At 40.9% G+C, this 15,967-nt stretch overlaps 1 protein-coding gene across 2 annotated transcripts in view; it reads right to left on the bottom strand.

Moving 5' to 3' along the window:
* Nucleotides 1-2,322: 2,322 nt before the first annotated feature.
* COL8A1 (collagen type VIII alpha 1 chain) overlaps nt 2,323-15,967 on the bottom strand; it is a 157,965-nt gene continuing 144,320 nt past the window's right edge. Inside the window, exons 3-4 of one of the 2 annotated variants that reach the window (XM_028505200.2) lie at nt 9,143-9,470; nt 2,323-6,501 (exon numbers count right to left, since the gene is read on the bottom strand). In XM_028505200.2, the coding sequence (XP_028361001.1) occupies nt 4,592-6,501; nt 9,143-9,467 (2,235 nt within the window). In that variant the 5' untranslated portion in view covers nt 9,468-9,470 and the 3' untranslated portion in view covers nt 2,323-4,591. The remainder of the gene's footprint in view (nt 6,502-9,142; nt 9,471-15,967) is intronic. The other variant, XM_028505199.2, reaches the window with a different exon arrangement.

Raw genomic sequence — 15,967 nt, forward strand, 5'->3', positions numbered from 1 at the left:
AGAAGACTGTACAAGGCAGGATAGTGCCAAGAGAAAGAAGTGACTACATCTGAGCAGTAGGGAACAGGAGTGATACTTGTGCTGTATCCTGAAGGGTGAGGAGGAGTTGTGCAGCAGAGAAGCCACAGAAAGCATTCCCAAGTGAGAAGCACACTGAATGGTCTTTCTCTTTCTGAACTACTCTAGGCCACATACACCAGTTGGCATCATACCCCACCCTTCACTTGTTTGTACATTACCTGGAAGTCAATTTCTTATTTAACAAACATCTTGATATACTCCAAACACATGATATTTTTTTTTTAAGGAGAAGGGTCATGCTTTCTGTTACTGTTGTATCCCTCATATTGCCTTAGTAATGTCAAGCACAAGGCAGGGGCTACTTTGTGTTTATTTTACCGTAATGGGTTACTGTGGACCCATTGTAATGGTGGACTTGTTTTGCTTGTCCAGCATTCTGAATTCCATCCTTGTATTTATTCCTGCCTCCCTCCTGTATCTATCCTTCCATTTACTTCTGTGACCAACAGTGTGTACACACAAGATGATTGGTCAATTTTATGAAAGAGTCCTTGGCTATAGAATGAAATAGAACTAATTATGCTCAGTGGAAATGGAACCTGTGGTCTTGAGTTTCCAGATTGATGGTTTAAGTAAGTGAGTTAATCAGTCATGGATTGGAGCTACACACTTGCCTGTTGAATGATTTGAATAATCCCTTTATAGTATTCTAGATATGATAAGTTATGATCATTCTGAGCTTTACAAGTCATCATGATTCTTTCCTTATCAGTGATATTAAGACATTTAGGATCTTGAAATAGGTCTGCTACTGCTCTGTAGCTCCATGCTCCGCCATCTTCTCTCAAAATATTTGGCTCTAGTGTGGCACAGGAAATAGAGTATTTGAAGACTGTGGAAAAAAAGAGGTCTGTGGGAGTTTTTTCTTTTATGAGAGATGTGACCGATGCACCAGTTAATTCCCCCTAATATCTGTTCTTCCTTTTTCCATATTACTAGGGCCCCTGATTTCTAGTTGGGCATGTAGTTACCCCTCAATTAATATTCAATTTCCCATACTCCCTTGCAACTTGCAACAATTCAAGTAATGGGTTGTGGAAGGGAGTGATTGAAGCAACTGCTAGGTTGAGTCCTTAAGGGAACATGCTCTCCCCTTCCTAATTTCTTCACCTTCCCACTGGCTTGAATGCAGCTGTGATGGTTGGGTAGCCTGGGGCTTGGAGATGAGGGCAACACCTTTGGGGTGGAAGAACAACATGATACACTAGTCCCCCCTTATCTGCAGGGATATGTTCCAAGACCCCCTAGTATCTGGCTAAAACACCATATATACTGTTTTTTCCTATACATACATATGATAAAGTTTCATTTATCAATAAGGCTCAGTTAGAGATTAATAACAACTACTAATAAAATAGAACAATATACATAATAAAACTCAGGTGAATGAGGTCTCTCTCTGATAACCCATCTGATAACCAAGATGACTACTAAGTGACTAAGCGGTGGGTACTGTATTCAGTGTGGGTCCTCTGAACAAAGGAATGATTCATGTCCTGGATGGGACAGAACAAAATGGCTTGAGATTTCATCACAGTACTCAGAATGACACATAATTGAAAACTTATGAATTGTTTATTTCTGGAATTTTCCATTCACTATTTTTGGACTGCAGTTGACCATGTAACTGAACACATGAAACGTGAAACTGGGAGAAGACAGGAAGGCTGCAGAAGGAGCCCGGGGCCCTGACTGGAGCTTCCATGTGAGTCCTAGGCTGCGCATCCCCAGAGCAGTGATGTCGGAGGGCAACAATTGTCCTGTTTAAGCACTGACTGTCTTAGATCTGTTTCAGCAGCTAGTTAACACATGGGGGGATAAGAGCATTATGAAGTTCAAACAGCTGAGTGACATGAACAAGGTGAGAAGCATACTTTTAAAGATGTTTAATAAGACTTTTTTTTTCCAAATCAGTACAAAAATTTAAATACAAAAATGATTTGCTATTGACAAATCTCAAATCTCTCATGGAAACTCGAAAAAGTTACCAGTCTGTTCACTGCTCATAGTGTTCTGTGAAGTACTGGAGAACAGTCACCCACTGCAAACATTTGTTTTCCTCTTCTGGGATGTCCTGCTGCTTAAAACGCTGTATTTAAATAGCAATACTACCAGCTGGATCCTTTTTACATGAAAAAGTTCTAGTCAATTTTGAATTAAACAGGGATTATAGTGCTATCCCTAGACTTGAATGCATTCCCACGACGTGTAGCACTCCAAAGAGAAACACAGACACATAGATAATTATTTAAAACTCTTGTTTTTAAATTAAATGGAGTAATTCATTTGCTCTGAGATTAGCACCATTGTAGAATACACAGTATCTGGCATAGATTTTGCTCCTCCCCTATCTAACAGGAGCATATGCCCAATAATATACACACATACATACACACACACATATAAGCAAGTAACAACCAATAAATAAGTTGGAAGGTATTTTGAAAAGTGAAATTTGGCTTTAACTAAATTAAGGTACTTTCTCTCTTACTTGGTGGAAATACAAAGCCCATACATGTACAGATAAATACACTTTTACAAACCAGTCGATCTGACTTGCAATTTCAATGCAGCTGTTCAGCAGAAGAAGCCCAGTGGATCCACTCTGCCCCTGGGTCATCAGCCCCAAACTAGCATCCTCCAGACCAATCCAAAGGATATTTGGCTGCATAAATTCTCTCTGCTTTGAAAATGAAGGTTGGATGGGATACATTTTTGATGGGAACATTTTGTCATACGATTAGCAGTGAAGAAGAAACCCTGTGATAATGAACTCATTTCTCTTTTTAAGAAATTGAGAAGAAATAGGGCTCAGATACCATATATAAGGGAGAAGACAGATATTAGGTTGAGGAGACTTTTCTTGATGGTTAAAATGATTCAGATTTGTCATAGACATATTTCTATGTGCGTTTATACCGTATTTATTTGTGTCATTCTCCATCTGTAACTATCCCTTCAACTTCTTATTCTTAGTGTTAAGGAAAGGATATAAGATGCCACCACCATAACCCCACAGTGTCTCCAGTGGCTTAGTGACAGCAGTAGATTAAAAACTGAGTCGAAATGCTTTGTGTTTTGAATCCAGATTTTAAGCCTGGAAACAGTTAATATGTACCTAAGTGAAAACCTGGAACAATATTTATTTCTCCCTTTAAACTTTTATTGACTCTCACTTTGTGCTGAGTGTGGGGTGACATGAAAAGCAAGGACTATTATTGCCCTTTCACATTCCAGAAGTTCTTCCAGAGACTGCTTCTAAAGAAACAGGTCTTTTCCTATAATTTTAGTACCCCCCACCAGGAAGTAGTACATCTCCTTTTAAATGTAAAACTTCAGAAATTATCTTCTGAAAAATAATATTTTCCTATGTAATTCTGAAAATCTACACTCTCCTCCCCACACCCCAAACAAAGGCTGGCTTGGATTTTGCAAATTGACTTTGGAACCTCAGAAGACACACCAATTTGCATGTGTACTACAAGGAAATTTCTTCAAAATCCACCAACTACTAAAATATATTGCTATCCCCCTCATTTGTGTGTGTAGACAAAGGAGGGGATTTTTATATATATGTAAACACAATAATTGCTATTAATAATAAGCATTTCACAAAACTGGAAAGTTATGGGAGAAGGGGGTTATTTTTTTTCTTATGACTTCTAGATATTTATGTTACTTGGGCCATAATGAAAATTACACAAAGGGAAGAAAAAAGAAAAAAGAAGCAGGGGGGAAAAAAGACCAATGAGAAATAAATGAGTTAATTACTGCTCGTGTCTCCTAGCTGGTTCTTAGCTGCTTGTGGGGCACTGTCTTACGCCCCACAAAAGTGTCTCACCCAGGGCTAGGCACAGAGAAGGCACCGAGTACATACACATGGCTGGCCGGTTCTTCTAGAGACACTAGACACACAGTTCTGAGTAGAACGCTGTTGCCAAAGGACACAGCCTCTGGCAGGAGAGAAACAGCCCCTGCAACTAAAGCCCTGCCTTGCCCCCTCCCACAGGGCTGGGCACTGCAGAACTCCTCCCCATATTCCACAGCAAAGTATCTGCACAGATACAGAGGAAATTATGCAAGTAAATACGGTATATAAATGTTATCATTGACCTTTCTTTAAGCCATATTTATAAATATTTTAAAGTAAACAATATGAGTGAGTGACTTTCATTAGCTATGATCTTTCATACTGGAGTATTTTGACTGATCTGAATAAGCAGGTTATCATGAAAGCACATAACATATGACAGCTAATATGATTCCAGTGGGTACAACACAAGTGTCAGCACTTGATACATAACATTTGTCCCATCATTTTCCATTACAAGATGCTGTGCAGAGCATTAAACATGCATCTTAACTTTTATTTGTACATGATGGTTCAACTTTTCACTTAAATATAACTTTCCAACTATATAAATGTTTTGAAGCAATTATGGTTTCCATTTGGATTTTTTTGTGCATCATTTTATTTTCTTCTATTAAATCTCTCTCTTTCTTTTCTTTTTTACATGGGATACAATAAATATCCTGAAAAGGAGGAGTGGACATACTGCCCGGCATACAGTCCCGCGGCCTGTTCCGAGGGCATCTGCAGGAACACCCGGTCTCCGGGCCTGAGCAGCAACACTGCGCTCCCCGACGCCTGGTCCAGGAAGCCCTTTTTGTACTCGTCGTACGTGTACATCATGGGCTCATTGTTCTTGAACAGAGCAACCCACACGTTGCCCCCCTTGCAGTGAACATGGTAGGCAAAGTAGTAGACGCCCGGGACTTCGCAGGTGAAGATGCCCGTCTGTGGGTTGTAGTTCTGTCTGCCATTGTAGAGCAGCTTGTCAAACTTCACCGGGGCCCCCACGGGTGGGAAAGGTGCAGTCAGCTCAGCGGTAAATGCAGGCATCTCGTAGGCTGGCCCTCCGTTCTTGCCTTTCTTAGCCCCATAGGCGTGAGGGGGTTTCACTCCATCAATTCCCGGCCCCATATCTGGCAGATACTCTCCACGGGGAGGTGGTGTAGGGGGCATCACAGCTGGGGGACCTGGAGGGCCCGGAGGGCCTGGGGGCCCTGGAAGGCCAGGCTGGCCTTGAGGACCCAGGGCACCAGGCTTTCCTGGGGGGCCATGAAGCCCTGCTACTCCTGGCTTCCCTACTCCAGGGAACCCAGGGGGCCCTGGGAGGCCCGGTTCTCCTTTGGGTCCTGGAATTCCAGGTGGTCCAATGGGGCCACTAGGGCCGGCAATACCGGGGATGCCTGGGGGGCCCTGTAAACCCTGATCCCCTGGTATCCCCGGTTCTCCCTTTGGTCCGAGCAGTCCTGGAGCACCGGGGAGCCCTGGTAAACCTTTATGCCCAGCCTCCCCCTTGGGCCCTATGGGACCTGGCAAACCCCTTATGCCAGGGGGCCCTGCTTCACCAAGAAAACCTGGCTTTCCTGGGAAGCCTTGAAGCCCTGGCTCACCCTTGGGACCTGGTGGCCCCTGTGGCCCTACAACCCCACCTTCTCCTTTGGGTCCGGGAAAACCGATGGCACCTGGAGGGCCCATAGGACCTGGGATTCCAGGCAGGCCTGGCTCTCCTGGGGGACCCGCCACTCCAGGGGCACCTATTGGCCCTTTCTCTCCTCTTGGCCCCAGAGCCCCAGGAACACCTCCAATGCCCTTGTCGCCTTTGGGTCCTGGGAAGCCTGGTTTCCCGATCCCCGGAAGGCCTGGGGGTCCTGGCAGCCCTGGCAGTCCTTGCTCCCCTTTGCCACCTGGAAATCCTGGCTGGCCAGGGATCCCATCCTGGCCCGGTTTTCCAACTCCAGGTATCCCAGGAGGTCCTTGAACCCCTGGTATCCCAATAGGGCCTTGTGGCCCAGGTTCACCTGGAGGACCTGGCTTTCCCAGGGGGCCCTGGGGCCCAGGGAAGCCTGTCACTCCTGGTTTGCCCACTCCTGGAAGTCCAACAGGGCCAGGAGGACCATGCATCCCAGGAGGACCCTTCAGGCCTGGCAGACCTGGCATCCCGAAGCCCTTCTCTCCTTTTGGACCCTGAAGGCCTGGAGGTCCTGGTGGTCCTTTGGGTCCTCTCTCACCCTTTGCACCCGGTGGCCCTGGTAACCCAGGTCCGCCTGGCTTCCCAATGCCAGGAAGTCCGTGAGGCCCTGGAGGTCCTTGTGGTCCTGGGATCCCCATGGGTCCAATCTCCCCTTTAGGTCCAATTTCACCTTTTGCCCCTGGCATTCCCATGGCTCCAGGCTTTCCTGGCATTCCGGGCATACCTGGTTTTCCAATCCCTGGATATCCCTGTGGGCCTGGTTTTCCTTTGATTCCAGGTATCCCATGACCTGGTAAACCGGGGGGCCCAGGTGGTCCTCTTGGGCCAGGCTCTCCACGGGGACCCTGTTCCCCTCGTAAACTGGCTAATGGTATTTCTACTGGGAAAGAGGAGAGAGAGACAGAGAGGAGGGGAGGGAGGGAGAGAGACTGATTATCCTTCATTTTAAGGAAGTCATGACAACGATTATTTAGTTCTGGCACATTTACCCATTACTTATTGAGAAGCAAGACTAGGCATACTGTGGTCATCCTCCAGGACTGTATGTTATCAGTAGTTACAGGATAACCCAGATGATAATTTCTTTGACATATTGGAGATAGTGTTTTGAGAACTGGTATTTTCAGCTACTTTTATTAGCATTGGTTAAGTGATAAAACTAAAAAGTAATAAGGAAACATTTTTACAAGTATAAACCTGGAGATGTTATGGTGTGTTCACTACAGGCAAGTTAGAAAATTCAACAAAAGGGTAAAGAAAAATCAAGGTTGCTTATAGACCCACCACTCAGAGATAACCACATACATCTTGTGTTCTAGGTATATATGTGAAATTGTGTATTTTAAGGGATGCTGGAGTCATTCTCTGTTTTTATTTTTTCTAGTTCTTTACTACTTATTGTTATATTTTTCCATGTCCTTGATTTTTTAATATAATAATTTATGGCAAAAATATTTTCTCTTGTGCAAAAATACAGTGTGATGTGGATGAGGAAAGTCATTATATATGGACTTCAAGAAGAACTGAAGCATTTTATTTGGTTGATGGTTTAATAACATCTTCCACTTCTGTCCTCTAGTGTCAGAGATTCACTTAATTTGTTTAATGCGCTATAGATTTCCTAAGCCTCAAATACTTGTTCTTTAATATGCTATTTCTCATTTGCTAATTTGGTTTTTAAACAGGAGAAGTGAATAAAATATTTAAGGATTTTAGGATGACAAGCAGTGTGGACATGGAATGCAGCTGAGATTAGAAGCAGGAAGCTCAACTCTTCTTCCTGCCCTTGGGATCTTCATTGGGTCACTTCAGCCCACCTATACAGTAGGAATAATACACCTACACTACAGGGTTAGATAATGGATGTGAAAGGTGTCCTGCTTTCTCAAATTGTTGTCAAAATACAAAGCATATGTTATTATAAACAATAATGCTATGCCTTCCAGAGAAACATAACTCTGCACAACCTTCGTCCCCCAGTGCTACTGAAAGTAATGGATAACATAAATAAATGAAATTTATGGTCCCAAAGTCTAATTTCACCCAGTGGTAGAATCTTAATTCTGACTGTTGTATTTTTCACTGGGCTACTGTCAGGGAACAAAATAGAAGCACAGAACTGATATTCTTTTCCAAGTTCCCTGATTGAAATCTGGCTCCTGTCTGAATAAGTGCAGGAAGTGCCAAGAGCCAGGCAGGCCATTCAGGATACAGAGGAAAACAACAAAATGCTGAGACAATCTTCATAGTGGGGTATCAGCTCCTAAAGAGGAGAAAATTGCGAATACTTCTCTTATGCTAAGAGATTTTATTAGAGTACTGTTAACATGTGTTATTTCTGATGAACAATAGAAATGATCCCTGAAAGTATAGTCCTGGCATGTTATTTCTAAGCAGTGAATTGTGTAGCTACTATACCAAGGGAGTGTCTGGGGCAGGGTCTTCCTCATCAGGAACTCCTGGTGTCTAGCGCAGTGCCTGAAACTCACCCTGTTCTTACTTAGGGTTTGTTGCATGACCAGTTGTAGTAACTCAAAGTTCTTATCGTGCTTTAGCGTTAACTTAGCACTTTTATTTACCTTACATTATTGATTCTCTTAACAATCTTACTTTGCAGATGAAGAAAAGTAGTTTCAGAGAGGTTTAAATGACTAGGTCTCCCTCATTTCTGACCTCTGGGCATCCAGGCCTCTTAGTGCTAAACCCACTAGATTCCAGTAGTAAAGCTTCCTGTTTTCCCAGGGACCAGGGTCATGGCCTCCACTTCCTCAAAGGAAGTTACTACTTGGAGGCCATTCATTTCCTACAAATGCTAGGCTTCCTAGAACTCCAGATAACCCCACTGAATTTATAAGCAAGTGTCACTCCCAGTGATAGGCATTTTGTAGGTGGTGAATAATAAATATGCCTAGAAAGTAATGGAAGAGATCTTCAGGTATCATCTCTAGATGCAGCCTGTACTCCTTAGTCTCCTTCTGTTGATTTATTTATCGACATGTGTAGTAACTTAATTAGAGCAGTCGTAAAAACATTTGCATTTATCTAGCACCCAATTCACAAAATGCTTTCATATGGTTTTAAAAAAAAACACATAGCAGGTTCGTACAACACTGTGCTCCTAATTCAGAGTGCTGATGGTTACCTTTCTGTTTTTCCACTGCTTTTCCCCACTTATAGTCCAAAACTGGCATGAAAATAGATGTTCAATAAATAATTGCCAAATGTTGGAGTAAATATATACTAAATGAAGAAATAAACTACTTGTTACTAAATATGTTTTCTGCCATTTGATGTTGCTGAAATAAAGCACAGCATAAAATGGTAATTTTGTCTGTATCTTTAAGACTTAAACCACTCAAGGATAGAGTTTAGAACACAGTAGGCATTTAGTGAACATTAGTAATATATTCTAAAATAAGAATTTCTAAAATTTAGTCCCTCCCCACCACCCCCCAGCCAATCCCCTCGTTGAGGGTTTTGGAACGCTGCTGTTCTGTAGCAGCACAGGAAGATGACGTTACCTTTGCCTTTCTTTGGAGCTGCTTCCTTGCCCATTCTTGGCATCGGCTGAATTTCCTTCATATACTGGGGTAGATGTGGATACTCTTTGCCATACTGCATGTGGGGCAGCTCCTTGCCCATGGTAAGGCCATCTTTGCTCAAAGGCATGTGAGGTACTTGCTGGCCTAGGGGCTGGTATTGTGGAATTTGCGGTGGGATCTGAGGAGGAATTTGAGGCAGCGGCTTGATTCCATAGTAGGCCCCGGCCTGAATGCGCCTGATGGAGACCAGGGAAATAGTAAGCAGCACTCCCAGCAGCTGCAGGGGGGCAGGTGGCACAGCCATCACCTGGAAAAGGAAGGAACGCACCAGTGTGGTAAACCTTGCAGGTCAAGTGATTGGAGTATATTTAGAGAAAGAAAGAAAAAAAGAAAACAGTATTATCAGAACTCCAACTTCCTGAGTGGAGACAAATGGAAATATGTTACCTTTCAATAGAAAACAAAGAAAGATGAAACAAACAAAACCAGAAAAGAGTAGGATCTGTAAATGGAGGCAATTGGTGGGACAACAGGTTAAAGGAGAGACTGCTAGTTGTCTCTGAATAACGATTCTGCCTTCTTCCATAGTATTGCAACCCCTAATTTTCAGCTGGAACAGAACAGCCTAGAACAAAGACCTTTCAGCCAGGTGTGGCCATGTGACAAAGTCCTGGTCAATTGGATGTAGTTGTAATAGGTGCAACTTCCAAGAAGGACCCCTAAAGGGGAGCAGGTGTCTTTTTTCTCGTCATCCTTGTTGCCTCTTGCTGGCTGGAATGTGGGTTTGCTGCCTGGAAACAGATCAGACACCTTGGACCATGAGGTGAAAGCTGTGCCCTGAGGAGCAACGTGCCAGAAGAAACCTCAGCCCTGGTTGAACATGGAGGCATCATATTGATTCTTAAATTTAGAATGTGTTTCTTAAAGAGAGAAATGAAGGTCTATCACCTTCTTTCAAATACAGTTGTTTTGGGTGTCACACATTAGCATTAAACTTAATCCTAACAGATAAAATAGATTCTCCAAAAGGAGGCAATCTTGGTGGCAAGTCAGGCTTTGTTAGTAAGTGCCAAATTTCTATTCTACATGGAAACGGGTGATAATTTATAGGCTTTATGCCAGAGACTGAGATTTTTCATCTGCCAGATTCCCTTTGGCTGCTTTGATGTGGTCACAAATAAATACAAATGTTAAAGAGCTAACAATAATAAAAAATGCAGCAGTCTGAATTATAAAGAATGTTCTTCATGTGATTGTGTGAAAAATGTCATTATAAAATTACTATCATGATTATGTTCATACAGGGATGCCATTTCTTTCTTCTATTTAAATACTGTGAAGTCATTCATTTAGAATTTGGCTAATTGTCTCTGGAGTCCATTAAAGTTTATCTTTGTACTATTATGAAAGAAAGGCATTTACAAAGCAAATTAGTTGTATAAATAAGATCGAGATGTTTAAGTACTCATAAGAATAAACTGTTTCTAATCCCTTAAATAACACCCTTTGCAAATTAGCAGTTGACAGAATAAATATAAATGGGGCTTACGTATCTGTTTATAAAAAGCCTGAAAAGACCTCTGAAAATGCCCAGGACTGAAGGCCCAATAGCCCAGGAAACTGTAGTGTTTGCGAATACACACTAGAGGGCGAGTGTGGTACGCTTTGAAGTCTGTTCAGTTACTCATCCCCAGTACTAACACCAGATACTTATTTTGTTCTCACACCTTATCTTATTAAGGGACTTAAGGAAAATCTAAATCCTAAGTAGACCATCAACATAATAGAGAGGTGTGTGTGTGTGTGTGTGTGTGTGTGTGAGAGAGAGAGAGAGAGAGAGAGAGAGAGAGAAAGAGAGATTTTAAATGTATCTTCTGGAAAACAATTAAATAAACTTCTGTCTATAAATAATTTAGTTTCCATTCTCCTGAGAGTTTGTTTTCTTTGCTGCTGCCTTACTTAATTCTGGAGCATAGTTTTCCACATCTTAGAAAATGTGCATTGACTTTGCAATATCCTATTCAAAAGTAATGCCAAGAGTATAAACAGGCTACAGAAGAATTAATAAAAAGCACCTAAGAAAATACTGAATTAACAAATCCCTACCATAAAATTCATTGCTTTACAGGTTTTCTAAATATACTAACTAGGGGGAAAAATAAAGAAACATCTGTCAGCAAATTGATTTATACAACTTTCTCCATTTCATAAGCCAGAAAAATCTCAAGAATTGTTTATTTCAACTATACTCTAAATAATTGTGTACTGATAAAATGGGAGAAGATAGAAAGCTGTTATTTTCTGTCTTTCTAAGAATGATTGTCATGAAGTATTTGTATAAAACCATATAATTATTACTGATTTATACTGAATAATAGTCAAATTTATTTCAGGTGAAAAAATGAACATCTGCTTGTAATACTTCATGATAATCTATTGAGTACTTACCAGAAACAAGGCTAGACCCACAGAGGGATTACAAAGATGCTAATATGGCCAGCGGGCCCTGCCTTCAAGGAGCTTATAGTAGGAGTGACAGATGTGTAAACTATTAATAAATAGCAAAGAATATCCAGAAAACAGTGAATTTCCCTTCCACTTCTGTTCTTTAGTATCTAAAATCCCTTCCCTTTGCATCAGCAACTTTCCCCATTTTCTTCAAAATTTTCAGATATTTTTATGAATATGTGCATACAATACACTCCATAAGACACAGATTATAGCACACTACACACACACAACTCTTCCTTATATTTTTCATCCAGAAGACCAGAACTTCAGATATTGGCATCCCAGTTTTGTGTATCTGAACAGATCCCTTCAGCTCCTTCCTTTCTTAAAAATAAGACCTAATTGTTCTCTAAAGTCTCACCTGGGTCTAACATTCAGTGTCCAAGGCGGTCACTAGATAAGTAAAAGTGTTAATTCATACCAGAAATACATGGTAATACATGGTAATGTATAAACTGGGACTTAATTCTACCTTTGGGGATGAATCAATGTAATCATTAACTCCTAAATTTGAGGTGATGTCTTTAATAAGCTAGCATACTTGGCCCTTCACCCTTCTACCCATCAATCCAGTGGATGTGTTGAATTGTATTTAATAGCCTTTAAACCTGGACAATCTAATGAAACATGGGAAAACCAGAAGAAGACGCAGTGCCTGGAAGAACACCAGCTGACAGCCAAAGGCCCAGTGAGATTCTGCTTTACTACAATTATTTCCTCTTGCAAGCTTCGCCTTTCTCCAAAACCACCTCCTTCTGCCTGCCATCTGCAACATTTCTCTGACTTTTTATTTAAGTAAACTTCGTTCAGTTTTAACTTGAATATTTATGTAGGAGCTCTGGTTAGAATTTACCGCTTGACTTATCCTTACTAATTTCCTCCTTGTCCCTGAGGACATTTTTGGTGGTGGAGGTGGTGTGGTGGTTCTCCCCAAATCACTGAAAAGAACCTCAGGTCTGTGTAACGCTATATGAACACCTGGGGGGAAGGAGTCTTAGGGTTCCTGCTAAGAGGAAATGGTGAGAGTGGGGTTTCTTTCCTCCTTTTTCTGAGGATGCAGAACACAATAATGTTTTGAGTTCTATTGCATTTCTATTTGATAATGTGTGAAAATGTACATAAACGTAAACATATAGAATGTGTGTGGATACTGGCTTTTTGCCAGCCAAGTTGGCGTAGTAATGGGTGTCATATCATATAGGAAAAGCATCTGAGAAGCCAAAAGACTTGCAGTTGAGTTGTAGCCCTGTGATTCTCCATGCCAATGACCTTGGGCAAGTCCCTTATCTCCAGCTCCAGTTACCTTACCTATAAAATAGAAATTATAATCTCTGTCTCTCCCACAGATCCATTCAAAGGCACTAAAGATAACATGAATTCTTTGTGAGCTGAAAAGCACTATTCAAATTTATTATTAATGGAGTGTGACCAAAAAGACCAATCAAAGCCAACTGAAATGTCAAAGATTTTTAAAGAAGGATACTTGCCAAAGTAAATGTGAGGTTAACTGCAATAATGATAAACCTAACATGAATAAAAAAAAAACAATGGCCATTAAAATGCACATATTAAAATGGCAGAAAAAACTACAGAACAACAGAACCAAGGTAGCTGTTCATTCACGTGTCAGAATCGCCAATCCTAATCATTTTGAACAGCCCTAAATTGTTCCCTATATTTGGGCAGGGCTGCAGAGAGTTTCGGTTTCCTCATGTGACCTATAATGTATGTAACAGAATAATGTGATATATATTATTTTAGACACTCCTCAGCATTTTATTTGTACATTTATCCTTATGAAATGTTAGCTTGCTGCCCAAAAGAATGCTTAAGTATTTAAACTTCCAGACTTTGCCTTGAATCCAACTTTCCCTTTCAATGGGGTTAACATAGCATGTCTGAGTATGTGTGTGCGTGCGCGTGCACGTGTATCCATGTGGTATGCTCAAGTCTCTCTCTTTTGCTCTGAGGTAGTCCTCTTCTGTGTCCCCTGCTTGCCCCCTTGCACAAGGTTTGTAGTTTCCAAAGGCCTCAGATTTACCACACCTGAAGCAAGAGAAAGGCAGAATGCTACTCCTCCACTCACCAGAACTGTCTGCTAGGCTTTTCCACGCCTCTCAAAGAAATCCTCTCCTGATTTATTTCTCAGGGCAATTCATTCATTAGATATTTATATTTTATTTTTATTTATACAGGTATTTATATTTAGTAACTGTTCTGGGTAGTAGACATGAGTGTAAATAAGGGAGGTGAGGTTTCTGATCTTACTGAACTCACATTCTAGTGTGGGGAGACAGGCAATTAACAATATAAAAATAAAATTTTAGTTTCATATTTGAGTGCTACAAAGAAAACAAAGCAGGACAGAGGTCTTGAGAATAACATGGGGTAGAAGACACTATTTGAAAGGGTGGTAGGGAAAACATCTCCGAGGAAGTAAGTTTTGGATAAAAATGTGAAGGTTAAAAGGTTTTGATTTCTCTTAAGACACAATGCTGAAAAAAAGAGTCTTATTTATTAGAATGGAAGTTGTAGGTACATTTCACTAATGTAAACCCCTGTTTTAAAACTTTATTCCTCATCTATGTCTATCCTCACTTGGACGTTTTTATTGTATTTCTTTTTTTTTTTTTTCCTGAGAGACTTCTCCTCCTCCTTCTTAATCCCTCTCCACATTTCAATCCTACTGTATTAGTTTGCTAGGGCTGCCTTGACAATTACTTCACACTGGGTGGCTTAAATAACAGTTTATTTGCATACAATTCTGGATTCTAGAAGCCTGAGATTAAGGTGTTGGAAGGGTGTGTTTCCTCTGAGGCCCCCTTGGCGTGTAGATGACCACCTTTTCCCTGCATCTGCACATGGTCTTTCCTTTGTGTGTCTGTGTTCTCATCTCCTCTTCTTCTAAGGGCACCAGACATATGAGATTAGCGTCCATCCTGGTGAACTCATGTTAACTAAATTCACTCTTTAAAGACTCTGTCTCCAAATACAGTCACATTCTGAGGCACTGGGGGTTAGGACTTTTTGGGGACACAACTTAGCTCAGTGGTAAGTACTATTCCTCTAGACCAACTCAACTACTACCTCTTCTGCAAAGTGGAAGATGGAAATACCTTCTCAACCATCATTATTCTCTTAGTCCTATTGGAAGTTTAACAGATAGTCAAATGTAATTCCAATCAAGCCTTTTTTTTCCTATTGTTTTAATCCACTAGACCTCAACATGATCAAGCTTCCTGAGGACAAGGAGAATGTGTGATATTCTTTTGACTTTCTCAATATTTATTGATGGATCCTCACAGCCAAAACTCTTAGGGTTGATAGGGGCTTTATAAAAAATCTAATTCAGCCTCACTCCCCAGGTTAGAATCCTGACTGCAACAGATGCTGACAGAAAGTCCTCATATTTCCTACTTAAGTACTAATAATGATGGAAACGTTCATCAGGCAACCTATTACCTTGTTGTACAAATTCTGTCGCTATTTTTATTATTTGAACAGCTTGTAGGGGAGACACCTTTTTTGATTCATAGATGGCAGTGCACATGTAGATTACACTTAGTGGGGGGTCAGGAAGGGGACATTAAAATATGTATACCAAAATTGGCTCAGGCAAAAGACAGATGGTCACATGACCGACTTTTTATTGTCATGTAAATAACTAGGGATATGAACTTTGTTGCATAATTGATTAGTATTACAGATATTAAATACTCTGTAAACCATGTTACATGCCCTCAGGTTATGGTTTTATTGCCCCTTAGAGTATTAATTATCTACTTAGTATTACTCAGCAATTTTTTATCTCTGGTTTTTAATATTTTATTCCAAATTGACTTTGTTATCATGTTAACTAAAACTTTGATGTGTTCACTTATGAATGAGAATTGGGTTGTTAACATTTTGAGAATCATGCTTTGATGGGGACACAAACAATAAACAAAAAGATAAATATAAGATGTGCCAAATGATACTGAGAAAAACAATGCAGTAGATGGGGAGGAGGTGGATGATTGCTATTTGTGGAGGTGATGTACTCTGAAATCCATTTCACTGTAGAAACTGAGCTTCTATTCTTGAATAGGCTAGTTCCCTGATTTTAAAGGAAGAAGAAGCAACTCTAAATAATAGAGGGTAGGGAAGTTTGGCTTTCTGGGGACTTCTGGAGGAGATGAACTGTGAGCAGAGTTGATTGCTGCATAGGAGAGAGTCAGAGAAAAAATTTCCAGTGGAGGAGCAATCAGGAAAGAAAAACGCATTCGGACGGGCTTTTTGTGTTTGTATAGGATC

The sequence above is a fragment of the Phyllostomus discolor genome, chromosome 2 (assembly GCF_004126475.2).
Source record: "Phyllostomus discolor isolate MPI-MPIP mPhyDis1 chromosome 2, mPhyDis1.pri.v3, whole genome shotgun sequence".
NCBI classification, from domain to species: Eukaryota; Metazoa; Chordata; class Mammalia; order Chiroptera; family Phyllostomidae; genus Phyllostomus; species Phyllostomus discolor.